The sequence below is a fragment of the Eptesicus fuscus genome, chromosome 15, assembly GCF_027574615.1.
Source record: "Eptesicus fuscus isolate TK198812 chromosome 15, DD_ASM_mEF_20220401, whole genome shotgun sequence".
Classification (NCBI taxonomy): domain Eukaryota; kingdom Metazoa; phylum Chordata; class Mammalia; order Chiroptera; family Vespertilionidae; genus Eptesicus; species Eptesicus fuscus.
Genome location: NC_072487.1, coordinates 35,176,942 through 35,197,429, shown reverse-complemented (window position 1 = coordinate 35,197,429; position 20,488 = coordinate 35,176,942). Strand labels below are relative to the sequence as shown.

At 43.4% G+C, this 20,488-nt stretch overlaps 1 protein-coding gene across 2 annotated transcripts in view; it reads right to left on the bottom strand.

Annotated features, from left to right (window-relative positions):
* Positions 1-1,923: 1,923 nt before the first annotated feature.
* The window catches only part of PIP5K1B (phosphatidylinositol-4-phosphate 5-kinase type 1 beta), a 290,127-nt gene continuing 271,562 nt past the window's right edge, over positions 1,924-20,488 (bottom strand). For both annotated transcript variants that reach the window (XM_054727759.1, XM_054727760.1), the window contains exons 14-15: positions 15,765-15,882; positions 1,924-2,668 (exon numbers count right to left, since the gene is read on the bottom strand). In XM_054727759.1, the coding sequence (XP_054583734.1) occupies positions 2,666-2,668; positions 15,765-15,882 (121 nt within the window). In that variant the 3' untranslated portion in view covers positions 1,924-2,665. The remainder of the gene's footprint in view (positions 2,669-15,764; positions 15,883-20,488) is intronic.

The following is a 20,488-nucleotide window of genomic DNA, read 5'->3' as shown; positions in this document are numbered from 1 at the left end:
GCTTGCCTAGAATCAAAGTCAGGTGGCACTGCCGCCCTGTGTAGGCATGGGGTCTGGTCTCGTGCTTGCACTCTGTGGGAAGCAGATTCCCACTATCTGCGTGCCCAGGCTCAAATTCGGGCAGCAGAGCGGGAGCTGCCCTGTGTGGGCATGGGGTCTGGTCTCTGCGGGAAGCAGATTCCCAGTGTCTGCACGCACAGGCTCAAATTCAGGCTGAGGAGCCAGAGCCGCCCTGTGTGGGTGTGGACTCTGGTCGCGCACTTGCGCCCTGCGGGAAGCAGATTCCCAGTGTCTGCGTGCCCGGGCTCAAATTCGGGCAGCAGAGCCCGAGCCGCCCTGTGTGGGCAGGAGGCCTGCTTGCGCAGGGCGGGACCAGCAGTTCCTTTGGCTCTGCAGCGAGCCTGTGGGGAGGGGGATGGGCTCTGTGACTCACAGAAATCTGCAGGTGGGATGTCTGGATTCTTGGTGTCTGTGGGTCTGCAGCGGTGGTCGCAGGTCTTTGTCCCCAGTGGCTGTAGGTTCCCGGTTTGCATCTGGGACCAGATTGGGTGGTGGTGAGGCTAGAATCCTAGTCTCAAGCAGTTCTGTTTTTCAAGATGGCGTGGTCTCTGTGCCCGCGCTGGCTGCCCCTGGAGTGTCCAAGGTGGCAGCGGGGTTTCGCCATCTAAGACTGCCCGTTTTGGCAGCTCCTTGGAAGACCTGCAGGATCTAACTGTCCCTAGCTCACACATACACACACCACACATGTCCACACACTCCTCTATTGCTCCCTCATTCTTTCACACACTCTCCCTCCCTACCTTCTTGCGGTTGCCATCCTCGGAATCCCAACCTTCATTTTAAAGTCTATTTTGTTGGATATGAGTATTGCTACTGCAGGTTTTTTTCTTCTTTTCCATTTGCATGGAAACATTTTTTCCATCCCTCCACTCTCATCCTGTGTGTGTCTTTTGTTTTGAGGTGGGTCTCTTGTAGACAGCATATAGTAGGGTCATATTTTTGTATCCATTCAGCTATCAGCTACCTTATGCCTTTTGATTGGAGCATTTAGTCCAGTTACATTTAGGGTTATTATTGATAGGTACTTATTTATTGCCATTATATTTCTTAATGGCTAGGTTTCTCTCTGTTTCTTCTCATTACAGCAATCCCTTTAGCATTTCAAAAGTTAATACCATGTTTGCTTACAAGAATCAGTTCTCTTTAACGTAAAGGTTTTACACTGAACATCTTACTCATCAGGAATGTCTTTCTGCAGCCTTGGTCATTTTACTTTCTCATGTCTTCCCCTCTCCCCCCCCCCCCCCCCCCCCCCCCCCCCCCCCCCGTGTATGATTGATTATGCAGCTTCTTGAGCCTGTGCTGCTTGGGACATTCATGAGATGGTGTAGGTATATTCATTGTTTAAAATATTCATTGCTTCTCCCTGTTGAGTCCACTCTTATGTGAGAAGTATTCTTTTCACTCCTTTGACATTGGACTTGTTTCTGTCATTTGCTTTGGCCAGTGGAAGGTGAGTATTGTAAACAGCATTTAAGCTGAAGTTTTTTTATGAGCTTCCATTGCTTGGTTACACTACCTTTTTTTTTCTTCTGCCATAAAAGTGACATGTTCTAGATAGGGACTGCTCTAGATCCCCATCCAGAGATTTTGGGATTGTTTGTTACCATAGCATAACAGTAAAAGCTGGCTAATACACCAGGACACTGGGGAAAATCTCCTGAACAAGTTGAGCAGGACCTGCTATTGGCTTCCCAGGGCCAGAGAATTTTCTGTCCATTTTCATCTGCTATGAGAGTCAGTTTATTTAGGATTCTGGAATATCTAAAAATGAGAAGCATCTAAGTTATTTCTTCTTAATTAATAGAAATATACAGGCCATAAACCATTGGAATTACTGTACTACCACAATTGAGAACAAAATATTTTATTTTTCTCAATAAAACTATAGTTTACAATAGTATTTACTAAATAAATTATATAATTTCTCTTTTACAAGCAATAAACTAAATCACAAATATTTCAAAGACAACGTGTATGTACACGACATAAGGCCTTTTATAAATAGCTCTGCTTGTCTCATTTCACTAGTAAACAGTGAAAACATCTTTATAGAGGCTAATTATCTCTAAAGTATATGCAGACCTATTATGCTGATCTTTAGATAAAACCAATTTAAACATTTAATGACATGGGCTGTGATTATAATTTTGCAAAAAGAGCAGGATTTATACTTTATATACCATTTTGCACAGATGAGTTTTTAAAAATATATATAAGCAGATTACATGTGTTGCTTATGTATAATCACTGGATGCATGCAAAATGAAATAATGCAAGTATCAATAGGAAAATAGCACTTTCAAGTCCAAAAAAGTGATTGGCAATGGTATAGAAAGCAGCTTAAATATAGTTCATGCAGTTCTTCACAGTTCGGCAAGCAACAGCAAATGATAGAAGAGTGTGGTATTTTTCACATCACATCTGCTGATCAGCCCATGGACCAAGGCTCCCCTGACATCTCGCAGACTCCTAAGTCCAGTTGATTGTTACTCTGTGTCGTGGGGCTCAGCCAAGTTCCTTTGGGAAATCTGGAGTGGAGGAACGTCTCTCCTACCACTGTGTTCATGTCTCATCCATCTGCTTAGGTGGTCACCATTTGCACTTACTGGGGGGAAAAGAAAGAAAGCAGCTGTAAGACTTAGTTTTGGTGTTGATTGATAACTGCTCCTCATGAGTAGGAACACAAGTCCATTATTTCTCCCAGTGACTTGTGCCTGGGAAATGTGCGAGTTGAAGTTGGGGTGCATGAGCCTGGGATTCTGCGATGATGAGCATAGCAGATGCATCTCTGGCGGATCCGCAATATGTTATTGACACCAAGGTTTATCAAGTCTCTGCTAAATCACAGCCCAGTGCTAGAGACTCAGAAGGAAGCAGCACCACTTAAGACGGCGGTCGCCAACCTTTCGGACCTCACGGACCACCAGTTGGCGACTGCTGGAAGACACACTCCTGCCCTCCAGGTGCACAGGGCTTGGAATGTGCTGTGGTATGTCAGGTCTGAAGCCAATCAGAACAACTTGAACACTGTCTTGAACTCATGAATGCTGTGGTCATTTTCAAACACTGTTCCTGTGGCCAGGAAGTGAAGATATATCCAGTAACTACTTAACCTAATATGATAATCATTTAAAATCAGAGGCAGCTAATTCAACCAGTGACAGTTACACTAAGCTGTATATGGGGAAGCAGTCTCATGCTCAGTCTTTAGAGATAGACACAGTGGGCTAAATGTATTGATTTCCTAATTATTACAGCTATAGAACATTATGCTAGTTACTTAACTTTCTTTGCACCTTATTTTATCTGTAAAATGGCGGTAAAAAAAACAACAACTCCACTGTATAGAATAGTTGTGAGGGATAAACTTTTCTATGGAGAGGTAGTGTGTATGGGTACACATATATACAAACATAAGTACACATACATACAAAAATACAATATACAAAAATCATAATACATATCACTTAGCACAGTGCCCGGCATATGCTAATGCTCCCATAGTACTTAAGAAGGTTTGAGCTGCATCACAGAGATTTTGTGGCCTAACATCTTCATTTGGAGGCTGAAAAAACTTCAGTAAAAGTTTGAAATGACTCCAAAAATTGTTAGAAAAGAAACTATGTCAAGTAAAGATGATTGTACGTACTTACTTACTTATTTATTTTTTAAATATATGTTTTTATTGATTTCAAAGAGAGGAGGGGAGAGGGAAAAGATAAAAACATCAGTGATGAGAGAGGATCATTGATCGGCTGTCTCCTGCACCTCCTCAACTGGGGTTAGAGCCGGCAACTGGGCATTTGCCTTGACCAGGAATTGAACCATGACTTCCTGATTCATCGGTTGATCCTCAACCACTAAGCCACACCAGCTGGCCAAGAGGATTCTATTTAAAAACCAGTATTTCATTGTGGAATTTGAGCCTATTGTTAGTTGTAATTTTTCTTAACTTACCACTTTGTTTAATAATTTAGATTGTTCCCTCTTATTAATGTTAGAAAGGGTTTCCCTGCTTAGATGTACAATATGCTCAAACTGTTACTCAGAAATCATCTTTCAGAAATAGCTTGAGTGGTTGGTGGTGTGAGCTAGAGCAGTGGGCAAATGGGAATTGCCTACATGCTCGGGACAGATGTTAAGGTGGACTTGACTTAGGCTCAATGTGATAACTTTGATGTGTGGTACATATCAATCAGTGATATAAAATGATAAGGTCTTACTAATTAGATTTGAGTCATGCTTTCTTAAAACCAAAAAATAAAAGCAGGTAGTAGTTTTGCTCTACTGGCCCTATAGATGACAGCTGGAGTTCTGTGTCTGGTTTCTAATGCCAGACTCTGAGAGGGACATATATCAATCTGAGTCATGTGTGAGAAAATCCACCCGTGAAGGGCTCCAAACTGAGGACTGTATGGAAATGGCTGAAGACCTGGGCTTTTTGGTCTAGAAAATAGGAGTCATAGAGATGGGGCATAATAGTTGCCTGAATGTGTGAAGGCTAGCCATGGGAAGAAAGGGTTAGGCACGAGGTTAGTTAGTCCTAGGACACCTGAAAGTGTGACATTGTCATCAATAGTGGCACAGGTGGCTGTGATCCTGGGGGGGGGGGGGTTGGAATATCAGAATGTGTAAAGTGAGTGGAGTGGTAAAGCTTCACCCCTCCCCGTCTCCCCCCATCAAGCATCCTCATCCTTCCCCAGCACATGGGCCCAGTGCGCCATCTGCTGCGACCCAATGGGTGAGGCTAAGTGAGTCCAAGGCCAGAACCGGGACAAATGTGTAGAAGCCAGTTTTGCTTCAACCTGGAAGTGCTCTCTAACCAGAGTAAAGAAATGAGTGGTCACTGGAGGGGAGGGGCAGTTGCTGTCACTGGGGGTGAGGCTGAGGCTGACTGGCCTCTGGGTAGAGCTGAAGCAGAAAGGTGTGTGTCCTAAACACGGCGCCCAGAAGATACTCGATATGTGGTGGCCAGCAGAGCAGACTCACCAGTCATGGCGGGGCTGTGTCAGATAATCACAAAGTTCCATTTCAACCACAAGATTCTATCAAATACTATTTGTAATTTTTAAAATATATTTGTTATTTTTATTTAAATATAGTTGGTATACAATATAAGTTTATTTTTCACTCCACACCTCTTTCAGTCTTTTCTCTGACACATATACCCCTCAGCCTACTGTTTAAAAATTCTATTTAGCCAATAGGATTTCCTAAGACCTGGAATGTGATGTGAGGGAATCTCAGGGCAGAGCTGAAAGGAGGCACAACTTCACGACAGTCAGATTGGCCGAGATGCTCAGCACTAAACAGTCCACGAAGTCTCCCATTCTGAAAGTTTTAACCCTCAGGGGTGCTGTTCTTTTTTTTAACTACAACTACTTCAGGGTTCAGTCCATGGGCCCCCCAAAGCAGGATCTTTTCCTTTCTGGAGTCCAGGAGCCTCATTTTGGTTTGAAGTTGGAGTTCCTTCCCAAAGTACCTCCGAGTAGAGCATTTTCCTCCAGGCTTTTGTAGGCAGTAAGTCTGTTATCTAGATCCTGTTCCTATACCAAGCCCGCTTCCATCAGCAATTCCCGAGTTCTGCTTCCCCCAGCCCTGCACTGTTCCCTTTCTGCTGTATGTTGTTCTTATTCTTTTGGCCGATGTTCTTCTGTTGCTACGAGAACACGACTCCTCCTGCCTCAACATCACTTCAGTCCAAACGCAGCACCACCACACGGGCATGTAAAAGCGTCACGGTGCCTCCCCGTGGCTCTGCAGCCTGTCCTCCTCTGGGTCACTAGATGGCCCTGCATTCGAAATTCAGGGATTTCTGAGAAAGCAGACACCACTGGGCTGTGGGAAGTCCTGAGTCTTTTTTTTTTTTTACCTAAGGTTCTATATTTCTGTTTTATTATATTCATATATCTGTCTTATTATATTCACATATCTACCTCAGATTTGGGGATTACTTCCCAAGGCACAATCACTCGGGGACAGACTGGGGTGGGGGATTTCTCTGTCCAATAGCAGTAGGAATCCAAAGCTCATCGTTTTCTTGGAAGGTAAAACGACTACCTATGCTAGTGTAGAAATCAGGACACGGCGTATGAATGGAGTTGACCTCACCGCCAAGGGATCTGATAGATGGAGGGAACTTGGAGAAGCTTGGGTCCAAATTTCCTACCTTTGCACTTAAAAAAATCAGACTCGGAATCAGATGAAATTACTCTTTTCCAAGGGCCAGGGACTGTGGGCCTTTAACTAACAATCCTTGAGGCGGGACGTGGGACTTGGAACGTCCTTGAAGGGCACACACAGTCCAGATGAAGACGACCATGTTGTCCCCGATCTGGGAGGACGTTTGTGGAAGTCTGAGGTGCTGGCAGCACATGGAGGGCCAGGCCTCCTGCCCGCCTCCAGGTGCCCCAGCAGGGCGTTCCCTGCCGACCGGCAGGGAGACCCAGGGAAAGAGCTGGCACTCCTCTTGGACATCTCGTGGGATGGACTTGGGATTACGGCCTCTCGTCTCAAAACCGTTAGTGCAGCCCCAGTATCTCAACATGGTTCCCCGCCTGATTGATTTGTTTTCTGAAGACGCACGGGATGCCTGAGGGCATCAGTGACTTATATCAGCTCACGATTCCACAGCGGACTTCCCAGCTAATTGTGAACCCAAAGGGTTACCTTACTATCTCATACATCATGTAGCCCTGGGCCGCAACCGAATCCACTCTGACCCCCGCTTCTGCTGCATTAGGAGAATGTGGTGGGGAGGAACATGGGCCTGGTTTCATTCAAACAGGAGCGCTGGCTTCTCTCCCACGTACGTAGAAGGGAAGCCTGAGATGCTAGCAGCTCCCAGGCATGGTCTCGAGAGGAGGAACTAGAAGCTTCTCCCTCTCAGTACTTTTAACCATTAGGGGTTGAATAGTGTCTCCCCAAATTGCATATGTTGAAATTCGAAGCCCAAGTATCTCAGAATGTGACATTGCTTGGAGATAGGGTCTTTATAGAGATAATCAAGTTAAAGTAAGATAATTAGGGTGGTCCCTAATCCAGTATGACTGTGTCCTTATTCGAAGAGGAAATTTGGACAGGAGACAGACACACACAGAGGGAAGACAATGTGGAAACACAGGGAGAAGATGGACATCTACACGCCAAGGAGAGAACCCGGAACAGATCCTTCCCTCACAGCCTCCCAAGGAACTGACCCTGTTTGGACTTCTGGCCTCCAGAACTGTGAGATGATAAACTTATATTGTTTAAGCCACCCAGTTTGTGGGACTTTTGTTATGGCAGCCCTAAGAAACCAATACGGTAGCCATTACTGAAATTTAGAAAGTTTTTAAAAAAAGAAATAAGGCTCTACATATATTTGAATTTTATTATACTCAATCCCATCCCCTATAGGGGGTTACTTAAAAAGGCAAAGGTACAGTCTCCTAGAAACTGAGCAGCTGTAAGGGACGACCTATCAAAGATTGAACGTGAAGAAAAAGGCTTTTTTCAACTTGTATTTGTTGATACTTTGTTAAAGTTGCTGCCTAAGCAGTAGAAAAGAGCAGTTTCTGTGCTGAATCCCCAAACTGCCAGCGAGCCCTTTCAAAGAGGCTCAAGTGGACCGGGCCTGCATGGATGGAGGAAGGCACCCTTCCACCCTAGGGAAGGTGAGCACCTTTAGTTTTGTGCCTGACTGTAACAGCAGCCTGCAGTCCAACTTGAAAGGAGGAAGTTGCTGGGCTGTCAGCAACTTGAAAGGAGGGAGCTGCCTGTCCCGTGCGAAGGACGTGCCCCTGGGGAGCGTGCACGCACAGCACGGAGGCTACGATAAAAGACGTGGAGTAGAAACAGTCCATTGAGTGACACACTCACTCTTAATTAAGCTTCCCTTCAAGGACTTCCATCACGTAGCCCCCTTGGTCAGAGGGGCCTTCCTACCAGTAGGTGGCAGTAGGCCTGCAGGAACCAGGAACACATTCGCAAGCCCAGTTCATAAACTTGAGTGTGGTAGGAGCCTGCTGTTCACCTGGGAATCAAGTGTATTTTCTCTCTCTAATGTAAAGCAAAGCTATTGGCTGACCTTAGGAGGGGAGCCTGGGGGAGTCACAGCTCTGCCTTACATGTAGCACAGAGGACTGACAGGATGCTCAGAGCTGCATCTCAGCCCTGGATGTGTGGGGAGCTTTTGAAATACCAATGCCCTGGTTCACTTCAGGGGTTTTATTTCTACATACTCTATGCACCCAACAGGTGACTGTACCTGCTAACACATTCATTTACCTGGCACCTTTCTGTGAGATTCCAAAATAATTTGGACACATCTAACGAACCTCCCAGTGACTCAGCCAGGGAGATGAAACGTGAGTGGGGAATGGGGCCATGCATGGCCAAGACCAGGACACCCAGGCAAGCTGAAGGAGGAGGAAACCAAGCTGGCCTGTGAGGCCACAACTCACTGTAAAGCAAGGACAGAACACAACAAAACTGCCGCAGCCTCGCGGGCTGTCATTCAATTGCTAACTGTGGGCCTAATGTAACCGAACAGCCAGTGTGCCTTCAAACTCCAACTCCAGTTCCCTAACCGAATCCTTTAACTGTAGTTTAATACTGTTTGCTGAAAGTAAAATCCTCCTGGTACCCTCCTAACCTAGCCTGACGGGTTGCCTCATTATTTTGAAGCTTGCATCTCTCTCGTTTCAGTACAGGAATCACTTCTAGGTGCCATGGTGCTCAGGCCGTGGGATTTTTTTTTTTTTTTCTTTCAGGACTTCCAACTACTTAAGGGGACCAAGCATTTCTGGAGATTTAAAAAAAGGGCCCTATTTTTGCCTTCCTGAAATCTCCTCATTTCTCAACAAGTGGTCAGATGGCGGAAGGAAGTGGCATTTTGGTTAAATGGCCTCCAATCCAAAGGCAGTGTTTTCCTCTTCCTACTTTGCTCCCACTAAAACCTACCAAAAACCTCAGCAGCATTTTTGTTTTTGTTTTTGTGTCAGTGGGGAATCTTGTTCTCTGCTGAGAAGCAATAGAATTGCCACTGTCTCAAATGAACACCCCTTGCAGCAGCCAGCACCAGCCAGACAAGGAGGGATGAAAGACACCTGCTACTTCACGTGTGTGCCATTCACCGCAACGCCAACCGAGTCCAATCCAGAAGTGCCATTTCTCTTGTCAGAAAGCTCCACTGAATTTTTCTAAGACACCCTGACCTGATTTAAAATGTTTTCCTTCTTTTTCTCATACATAACAGGAGAAGCTGTTAATTCAATCATTTCCACTTCTCTGCCGCCCTTGTCCCATGATCAAAGAGTGTTATTAACCACCCTAAGGACACGTTCAGTCATCAAGCCATCCAGCAGCGGCACATCAGAGCGCCATCTCCAACACCAGCATGCCGAGAAAATGGCTCAGCTCTCTCTTCTCCTTTGCCCACAGCCATCTTTGCACTTCAAATAGCCGTTTTGCAGAGACACGTACCTGAGTGAAACTACATATTACTGAGAGGACGATAATATGTAAAAAGAAAGGGCATATCCTTGGGACTAAATAATAGAGGCAAGAAAATCACTCTTGAGTAGCAGCCATCTTTCAATTATCCATATTTAAAAAGTGATCCTGTCTCTCACTTACCTATCCATCCCCAGCTAGTCACCCACAACATTTTTCTGCTGCGATGACTTTGTTAGTTGTTCCTCTTCCCATTAACACCAAATTGCATTCTACGCCAGGCAACGAAACTGCCTTAGTAACTGAAATAACAGCTACCGCGACCATGTCAGTGCCTTAGGATGTCGGACTATTCAAACAGTGGAATCGAGCTCTCCTCCTAAGACCCCACCATTGCTCATTTTATGTCAGTAGAGCCTGTTAATCTCTATTGTATTCTTTTAAATACCCTAATCCCATGGTCGGCAAACTGCGGCTCGAGAGCCACATGCAGCTCTTTGGCCCCTTGAGTGTGGCTCTTGCACAAAATACCATGGCCTGGGTGAGTCTATTTTAAAGAAGTGGCGTTAGAAGAAGTTTAAGTTTAACCCTTTGCACTCGCTTGCTTTTTTCTCGATTCCTTTATTCTAATGCTAACCGTGTCGAGTCACACTCGACATCTGGGTGCAAAAGGTTAAAAAATTTGGCTCTCAAAAGAAATTTCAATCATTGTACTGTTGATATTTGGCTCTGTTGACTAATGAGTTTGCCAACCACTGCCCTAATCTATGTCATCAACTCAAAATTCAATGGAAAATACATCTTTGGTTCTGGGATAAAATCATCTTCTGAAACACCTCCCTTGATTTGAATATTTGCAAATGATTCAGATAACCTGAAACTCCAGAGCAGTGATTTTCAACCTTTTTCATCTCATGGCATATATAAACCAAGTACTAAAATTCTATACCACACCAAAAAAAAAAAAAAAAGTATTTTTTGTCAATATGACCAAATATAGGTATAATTTTCATTCATTCACACAGGACAGCTATTATGTTGGCTGTTGTCATTTTTTTATTTGACAATCTAAGGGAAAGAGGTCAGAGCCCCTGACTAAATAGTCAGGTATTACATGTTTTAAACATTCTTGAAGTGCACAGTTGAAAATCGCTGGTCTAGAGTATGAAGGTGAATGGCCTTTTCAGAGCAGTGGAGATAGCTAGGGACATGGAGCCTGAACCAAATATTTTAATAAGGACAGTGGAATAATGAGCTGTCTTATAAGGTACCCTATCCTCTTAATTTTGTGTCAAATCATAGGAAAAAGCAGGATAGCTGGCCTAATTTACATATACATATGTGGGGCGATCCTTAAAAGAAATTTCAGATGTTATCTGGTGTGCAATAAGTCATTTGCATTTAAATGATATGTTTTTAAAGAGGTATAAGCAGTATTGTCCATTAGTACAAATAATAGCACCAGGGGAGGTCACAAGTACCAAGAGAGAAATGCTGTATCTTAAAGGAGGAGAAACATTACAAGAGAAATCTGATGACGTTTGGTTACAACACGGAACACAGTGTTACCACAGAAGCCTCCTAGCGCCGTTCAGGTAAAGGTAGCTCTGATTAAGAGAATTCAAGTTAGGTCAAGAGGCAGGAGAGACAAAGGTGTAGGCAAGACGGTTTCCCTTCACATGCTTTTCCTTTCCGTTCTCTTTCATAGTCTTGAGGCAAATAAGAATACTGAAGGGGAGGGTACTGGGCTGTATCCTTGCAGATCTGGAAGAGCATACAAAATCCTATCCAATAAAGAGGGAATATGCAAATTGACCATCACACTATCACAAAGATGGTGGCGCCCAGTCCCCTCAGCCCCACCGGAGTCCTCCAGTCCTTTCAGCCCAGCCAGGGGGGCGGCAGGCACACGGTGCGGCTGGACCGCCCTCAGCCCCCCAGCTGCCCAGGGCCAGCCTGAGGTGCAGGCAAGCCTTGGATGTCGGCTGCCCAGCCGCCAAGGGCTGGCCTGAGGCACAGGCAAGCCTTGGATGGTGGCCGCCCAGCCGACCAGGGCTGCCTGAGGCTCAGGTAACCAGGGCCGGCCGAGGCTTGCACTGCCAGCAGTGGCAGCAGCAGAGTTGTGATGGGGGCATCGCCTTCCCCTGATCGCCAGGTCGCCTCCCGCCCCTGAGGGCTCCCGGACTGTGAGAGGGGGTAGGCCAGGCTGAGGGACACCCCCCCCTCCAGTGCATGAATTTTCATGCACTGGGCCTCTAGTAAAAAATAAATCTCCAGCAGGAAAACATACCCTAGAGTTATAAGGTAATGGTGCAGAACTCTCTAGATACGTTGCCATCGAACTTAAGTTTAACTATTGTGAAAGTTTATGGTAGAATATGTGATGAAACAGTGGAATTTGGAGAAACGACTATATCTACTCTGGACAAGCCTAGTCTGCAACACCTTGTAATTTAGAATAAGTCACAGATGGTCAGAGCTGGAAGGGGTCTTAGCGATGATTTAATGATCCATTTTATAGATGAGAAAACTGAGGCCCCCATAGAGTGATTGATTAATTCAAGGTCAATGATGACTGAGAGGCAGAGACAGGTATAGAATGCAGATGTCTATTTGTAATTAATTCACGTCCCATTTGGTTCTGCAACAGGTGAAGGGACTAATTTGAAGGACTAGAACAACTGTAGGGGCTACCATTTCTGGGGATCCATAAGGTCCAACTCTTTTCCTATTAATACTAAGGTGTTATTTGCCTTTTCATTCTCACTCCCTGTCACAGGTGTACATGTGAAGTACAATGATGTGCCATTCTGCAACAGACTAATGTAGAAACATATGAGAGGCCAACTTCTGTTAAGTCACACATTAGGGGTTGCAAAAATGTAAAAAAATGCCACTCTCCTCACTAAATTTATTTTGTTCTGGATTACATAGTTATTTTCATAAACATTTAATAGAGTTATTTTAAATGAATTAACATTTAAATAATTTCTCATCTTAATTTTTAAAAAATTATCTTTATTGTTCAGAGTATTATCAGTTTAATTTTTAACTATGAACTTACATACAGAAAAACTCTTGGGTTCCTCAATAACTTTTAAGAGTATAAAGGGGTCCTGAGATCAGAAAGTTTAAGAATGACTATACTAGAACCTACGATGGAAGTGGAATTGTATAAAAACCATTCCAACATAAAACCTCCACTCTGTCCTTTTCTGGCTCCATCTCTCACTTTTAAAAGCATGACTGAACGTGATGGCTGTGGGACTGTGGCAATCATCAGTAACAAGTACAGCGATTGGGTGCTGCATGGTTCCACGTGTAGGTAGGGCTGGATTGGACTGTCCGCTCTGCCATCTACCAGCTCAGAGAGCTGATCAGGTGCTTCGGTCTCCTTATCTGCATGAATGGAGACACATATAACACCCACCTTCATGAAAGAGCTAGTGTAAGAAGAGCACCAGGCCAGTGCCCGGCCGAGGTCACATGCTTAGTTGGGCTATGATTATTATTCAAAACCCTCTGCTCTTCCAACAATACCAAACTGTTTCCCTTACACCATTCTTCTTGAACATTCTCATTCTGTATTGAAATTTAAAAAGAATCAGTGCTTATTAACCCAAGCTGTCTCTGTATCCTCTACATTGTTTGTGCTATGTTACCTTGTTGTCTGACTTTGGTTGCGCCTTTTAACTTCTCTAGGTGTAATTTGCATCTTGCAAAGGAAGCACAATTCCTAATCCAGGCAGCAGGTAAGTGTGTGGCTCGGGGCTAGTGTTCACTGGTTGGAACGCCAGTCTCATTGCTTACTGGCTGCATAACCAGGACAAATTGCATCATCTCATGTGCCTTAATTTCCTTATCTGTAAAAAGTAGACGCTAGTAACCACATCTGCCTCATGGGGTTGTTGTGAGGATTAAATAAGTTAATGTGTGTGTGTGTGTGTGTATGTATATATATATATATATATATATATATATATATATATATGTATATATATATGTATATATATGTATGTATATGTATATATAGTATTTAGAACAGTGTCAGGCATGTAGGAAACACTCAAAAAATGTTTCACAGCTTATTGTTATTAGCTACAAAATAAGATGAGGCTAGATCAGTTTTCCTCCAGCCTTGGGGAGAAGAATTTCCACTATCTTGTCACTCTCTCCATACGCTGACTCCCCCTCCCTTTCCTTCCCTGTCCTCCAGTGCTTCTGAATCACCACAAAAGCTGGGCTGGGATAACTGGTCAGCAGACACACCAGCCAGCTAACCACCACCACCTTCTCTTTCAGTTCCCAACCCCCATGATTCCTTTTTATCTACTTGATCCTCAAGTGCTCTCACTACAATCAGTGATGGATACCGCAGCTATGGCTTCTGAGGCAAGTGTCACCCTTTGCTGAAATGCTTTGCTTTCAATATCAAAGACATAAAACAAGAAAATTAGACACTAATAAAACCAGATTTAAGAAGCAGAGTTCTCATAAACGAAACTGATAGTTACCAAGTGGAACACAATGATTAATAAGACAGCTTTTCTACCAGAGGGCTAAGGGATAAGGAACTGGTACCGGCAATGCCATTTAACCACCTTGTGATCTTACATTCCACTCAGCAGTATCACACTGCCTCGGTTGGTGCACATCTGGTTTTTGTAAAGATCCACACAAGTGGCATGAGTCCTCAGCTCATGAAGATGAAGTTTCACATGGTCTTTCATTTCAGCTTTCTTGGTTTCTACTTTCAGATGTAACAAAACTTAGCATGAGACCAAAAAAGTACTGCATATATATATTTTCCTATTTAATTTCTTATCTTCTTGGTTATGGAGAGGAACCAACTCTTCTGTGAAGATTTTGCAATATACACATACCTTACTTTTTAAAAGTGTGAAGAGGAGCATTGCTTAGTGGGAAAAAATTCTGTTTGCCACAACCAGGATATGCAGGGGTTGTAAAAAAATTCTTCCATAACATTTTTATCTGGGGAGGGAGCTTCTGTTTTATATAGTGGGTCTTCACGGAAAACCTCTCTGAGAAGGAGATGTTTGGGCTGAGACCTGGAGGAAGTGAGGGAATAAGCATGGGACAGCTGGGATGGTGTGCAGACAGAAGTAATAAGTGCAAAGGTCCTGAGGCAAAAACATGCTTGGTCTGTGGGAGGAGCATGAAGGAGGCCAGTGTGGCTGGAACAGCACTGGTGAGGAAGATAGAGGCGGGGGCAGAGGTCAGAGAGGAGGGGGAGACCAGACTGGATAGGGCCTTGAGGACTGGAGTTTACTCCAGGAGAGAGAGGGAGACACTAGAGGGCTTTGGACTGAGGAGTACAATTTTGGGTGACTGAAGTCCTGCAGAGTACACTTAGGAAACGCAGTGCTACGTTGGGGGATATGGAGAAGCATAAAATGAGGTGTGGAGATGTGCTACTACGAGACAGTGGTGTCGGTTCCCGACGTCGAGCTTGCACACTAACAGTGATGTGGTGTACAGGCTCAGGCTTGGCAAAACTTTAAAAAGCAGAAAATTCTAAATCAACATTTCCCCGTCCCATGAGATTTGGTGCAGGTGTATAAGGACGTGGAGAATGAGCATGAGATATACTTTTCAGGGAAAATGCTCACTTTCCAACGATCCAATTACGCCTCTAGAGACAGCCTGAGGGAGAGTAAAGGGTGTCCACACACATGGTCACTCATGATTCTCCAAGCAGCCTGTGAGGTGGGCAAGGCAGGCGTTATTTCTCTTCTTTGGCAAATAAGGACACACGGCCTGAGAGGTCCCTGCCCAGATCACACAGCTGCTCGGTGACTACTGAGGGAGGGAGGGAGCCAAGATTCTGGATGCTAAATTCAGGTTCTTCCCACAACCTCCCTCGGTGCCTCTCAGGGCACCAAGTGTTCAAGGCAGTCTTCCTCAAATGAAGATTCACACACAAGGCAATACAGTTGAGTCAAAGACGACATTACTTGGGGAATAACATCGAGGAGCCGCACTTTGCTCGGCATTAAGGCATCTGCCCTTGTATTACACCTGGTGATTTAGTATCTTACCCTAGATATTCTTTCGTGTAATGTTCTACGTGAATGGTGGGAAAACATGACTTGTAAAAAGACGCACCATTTGTAGAAGTGACAGGGTGCCACTATTTCTTCCAACACCCAAGCATGCCTGGTCTTACAGAACTTGTTCTGTGTAAACCATGACCTGTATCCATTTGTAAACCCAAAGGGAAGGGGAAGAAACTAGAAATTACTTACTAAATAAACATCGAGCACGGAGGCATTATCGTCCTGCATTTCCAGAGCATTTGGCTCAGAAGTCAAGTAGATGGTCCCCTCTTCTGAGGTAAATGTTGAACTGGAAGGTAACCCTTTACTGGAGAAATAAAGAAGAGTAATGATGAGCGTGTGACCTCCAGAACAAAATACAAGCACACTTCCAAAATGGTAGTTGAGCAGGCTAGGAAAGGTTTTAGGGATACGAAATTTTTTTTTGAGAGTTTGAAGGAAATATGGTTACACCTGAGATGTGCTCACTTGAGTTTAAATAATTTGGTTTGACTTATAGTGAATTTTCCATCTCCTTCGGTATATGAAACATTTCTTCACATTTCTGAGAGGTGATCTGTGGGTCCTAGGCTTTGTCAGGGAGAATTACTGTGACTCTTCTGGACCACTGTCATCTTTGACTTTGAATAGTTGGTTCTCGATGCTTACGTTCACCTCTCACAGTATTACTCATGCTTTGCTAGTTTATAGAAGACTAGAGGCCCAGTGCACGAAATTTGTGCACTCAGTGTGGGGGTCCCTCAGCCCGGACTGCACCCTCTCGCAGTCTGGGAGCCCTTAGGGGATGTCCGACTGATGGCTTAGGCCCATCCCCATAGGCTCCCACCACCACTGCTGCGCTAGCCAGCCATGAGCCCGGCTTCTGGCTGAGCAGCACTCCCCCTGTGGGAGCACACTGACCACCAGGGGATAGCTCCTGCATTGAGCATCTGCCCCCTGGTGGTCAGTGCGTGTCATAGCGACCAGTTGTTCTGCTGTTTGGTCAATTTGCATATTAGCCTTTTATTATATAGGATAACCTTGTGCATTATTAGGCATCGATGATTTCTTTCTATTGTTTTTTTCCTTTTTCTTTTTGGCAAGAATGGTTTAACTACAGCCATGGTTCTGAAACTTCAGTGTGCATCAGAAGCCCCTGGAGGGCTGATTAAAACCCACTTTCCCGGGCCCCACCCTCCGGAGTTTCTGACTCAGTGCGAGCCCATGGGTTTGTGTGTCTAACACGCTCCCAGGTGATGCTCATGCTGCTAGTCCTAGGCCTACACTGTGAGTGGCAATGAATTACATGAACTCATAAATGAATCACATAAATACCGAGCGTGTGCTTTGTGAGGGTAGCTTAAATGTATCCTTAGTAACAACAAAAGCCCAAGTCATATTGAAGAGTCATTCATGAAGGGAAACCACCTTATTTTGTCATGATACCAGTGCTCACTGTTTAGGTAATTGGTCCATTTTCATAGTATTTAAATTGGGCATTAATTTAAGGGCTCAGAAATGCACAATCTTTCTCCCACTGAAATAAAAGTTAGTTATGTTTTTAACCTGTGGAAATTTGCCATGTGGTGGTTTTGCAGGAACAAAATATCTGCAGACAATGGTGGAAGAGTGTGATATTGATTTTAGAGGAGCTGGGAGAAGGGGAACTAACTTGGCAGTGGGCTCTGGCTTTCCCTGGGCAGTAAGTAGGGCTGAGAGCAGGAGTGTGGGAGACCGGCTTCCTCTCTCACCTTCCCCGTTACCAGGGCCTGTCCCCTTCTGGGCTCCGCTCAGAGCTCACCCCTCCTGAAAACCCACATCTAAAGCCATCCTCTGAGTTGCTTGTCTGAGCCTCCCAGGTGGATGCGAGATATTAAAGACATTGTATTCCCCTGTCCTTTCCTATTCTATTCTGTACGTATCTATCTAGTAGTTGAAGATATGTGAAATAGTTAGAAATCCTGACCTTTACGATATCAAAAATTCTTTATGAAAATAATTGTGTGATCTTAATAAATCATGTTCAGCCTGGCCGGCATGGTTCAGTGGTTGAGCGGCGACCTATGAATCAGCAGGTCACGGTTCGATTCAGGGCACATATATCTTAAAAAAATAAATCATGTTCATTTGAATTATAAAGAAAATTATAAGAATACAGACCATTGCTAAGAGGGAGTGAAGGGAGGAATCTTCCATAAGTCTTCCAGTTGATGGTATTTGAGAATGTGGGAATCAAAGAACTAAAACAACTTCACTTTTAGCTTGATACATTTTCTCCTAAATTCTGGACACAGTATAAGAAGGTCTCTCTCTTAAAAAAAAAAAATCTTTATTGATTTCAGAGAGAAAGGGAGAGGGGAGAGAGAGAGAAACATCAATATGAGAGAGAATCATTGGTTGGTTGCCTCCCTCACGTCCCACACTGGGGATCAGCCTGCTACCCAGGCATCTGCCCTAACCCGGAATCGAACCATGACCTCCTGATTCATAGGTTGAAGCTCAAGCACTGAGTCACGCTAGAAGTTCTCTTGCTGATTAAAAACCCAAGATGGGTTTACAATATGGGAAACAGAGTCTGTTCCAATTGATTTTAAAGAGCAGCATGAATGTGGCTTTTCCCTATCTAGCTGTTGATTTTATGTTATAAACCTTCACAGATTTCTTGGGTTAAGTAAACCACCAGTTTTCAAGGGCTGCTATTTTGAGAGGCACTGTGTAGCAATAAACATGACCCAGGTTATTTTTTGGGTCAAAACAACGATGCAGTTATGGACTTTATTTGACTTTTGCCTTTCAGCTGTTAAGATGCCATTCACTACTCCTGTGCGTACAAAGTGATCCTCCTGGTTAAGCCTTATGAGAAAGATAAATTATTTACCTACTTAAACCTCAAAACTAAAAACAAGGTGGTCAGAAAATATGTAATTGTGGTGTGCCACTGGGTTTTTATATCTATTTTTAAGGGGGGGGGGATTTGAGTTTATATATAATTAAATAAACCTCTAATGGATCTTGGGTTATTTTGTAAAAATATATTTGGTGATATTCAAATTTGGTGATATCCCCTTCTTGTCCGAGTGTTTAAAGATTAAGGGGATTACTGAGATTATTCTAGAAGTGCTTTTCTTTTTAAAATTATTATTATTATTTCTAAATGTTATTGATTTTTTACAGAGAGGAAGGAGAGGAATAGAGAGTTAGAAACATGGAGAGAGAAATCAGCTGCCTCCTGCACACCCCCTACTGGGGATATGCCCTCAACCAAGGTACATGCCCTTGACTGGAATCGAACCTGGGACCCTTCAGTCTGCAGGTCGACGCTATATCCACTGAGCCAAACCAATCAGTGGATAATTTAAAATTATTTAAATGGCATTACTTGTAGTGTAAAATATAGTCAAAAGTAATCCTTCTCTTTCTACTGACCTTTTGTGATCCAGAGATTCACCTCTCCAGAAGCAAACCCAGTTTGCAAATATTTTTCAATCTAATATTTATCTTTTATTTTTGGAAACTAGGAGTAAGCTACTAGCCTGTTTAAGACAAAATTAAAATATAAAAGAAACCTAGAGTATTCTTTGAGATTTAATAGATATATTTACGAATTATTTTAGTTAAAATTCAATATGCTTACAGAAAAAAGAAACACCCAATTTCCTCAGTATCACATCGTCAGAATTTGATAAAATCTAATAGGCATATTTAAAAAAACACCACTTTGCTATTTACACTGTTTCCCACATGTATTAGAATAGTTTCCCATCTTAGTAAGTAGAATATTCTGAGCACTAAGTTTGGGGGACAAAAATGTGACTCACAGGAACTTGTATCAGATTATTTAGAGAACTCATAATTCAACAATGAAAAGGTAAATAACCCACTTTAGAAATAGGTAAAGGATGTGAACAGACGTTTCTCCAAAGAAGATATACAAATAGTAAGCACATGAAAAGATGCTCAACATCACTACTTATCAGGGGAATGCAAATCAAAACCACTGTGAGATAGCACTCTGTACCCACTAGGATGGCTGTAATAAAAAAGACAGACAAGTGTTGGAAAGAATGTGAGAAATTGGAGACCTCCCGAATTGCTGATAAGAATGTAAAATGATGCAGCTACTTTGGAAAACAATTTCACGAGTCCTTAAACCATTTGAGCCAGCAATTTTACTCCAAGGTATATATCCAATAAAAATGAAAGATTTTTTGAGGTTGCATTATTGCTAAATTAAGAAATAGGGAATTCCCACAAAAACCCAGTTTACCACCACTTTTTATGAGAAACCAGAACAGCTGGCAACTCTGAGTAGCAATGAGGTTGTGGCTGCTCCCTTTAAACTGGGCCTGTCCCCTCCAGTTCTCCAGGGTCCCCACTACTCTCTTCGGCATTATCCCGGGCCTATTCTACTTTGCATCACCTCTGTCTGGCCCCTCTGTGTAGCTCTCAGCCCACCACTTGTACCTCCCAGATGAGGAAGCTGAGCCCCAGGGAGGTGCAGTGGCTTGCCCTGGGTCACACTGAATACAAATTTGCCAAAACCAAGGCAGCTAAGGCAATGTGCTTAGGAACTTGCAAATAATCATATAAACCAGCAAAAACAAGTGCAATATATGATGCTTGATGTGAACTTGGTGATTTTTGTTGTCTTGAGAGGAGTAAAGATGGGCCGAAAGGGTTGAGAAAAAATAAGTAGGTAGAATATGCTTTACAAAGCAACATCTTTTGTAGTTATAATGTCTTTATTATGTTAAATTATAAACTGGGTGTGATTCATAAACAAATGAAATTCAATGATCACAGTTTGAAACTTTGCATATTATTTATTGGTTTATACTTACAAGATATATATGTTTCAGTACAGATTTTCTTTTTAAAAATTTATTGGGGTAACATTAACATTGTTTTAAGTGTATGACTTTATAATATATCAT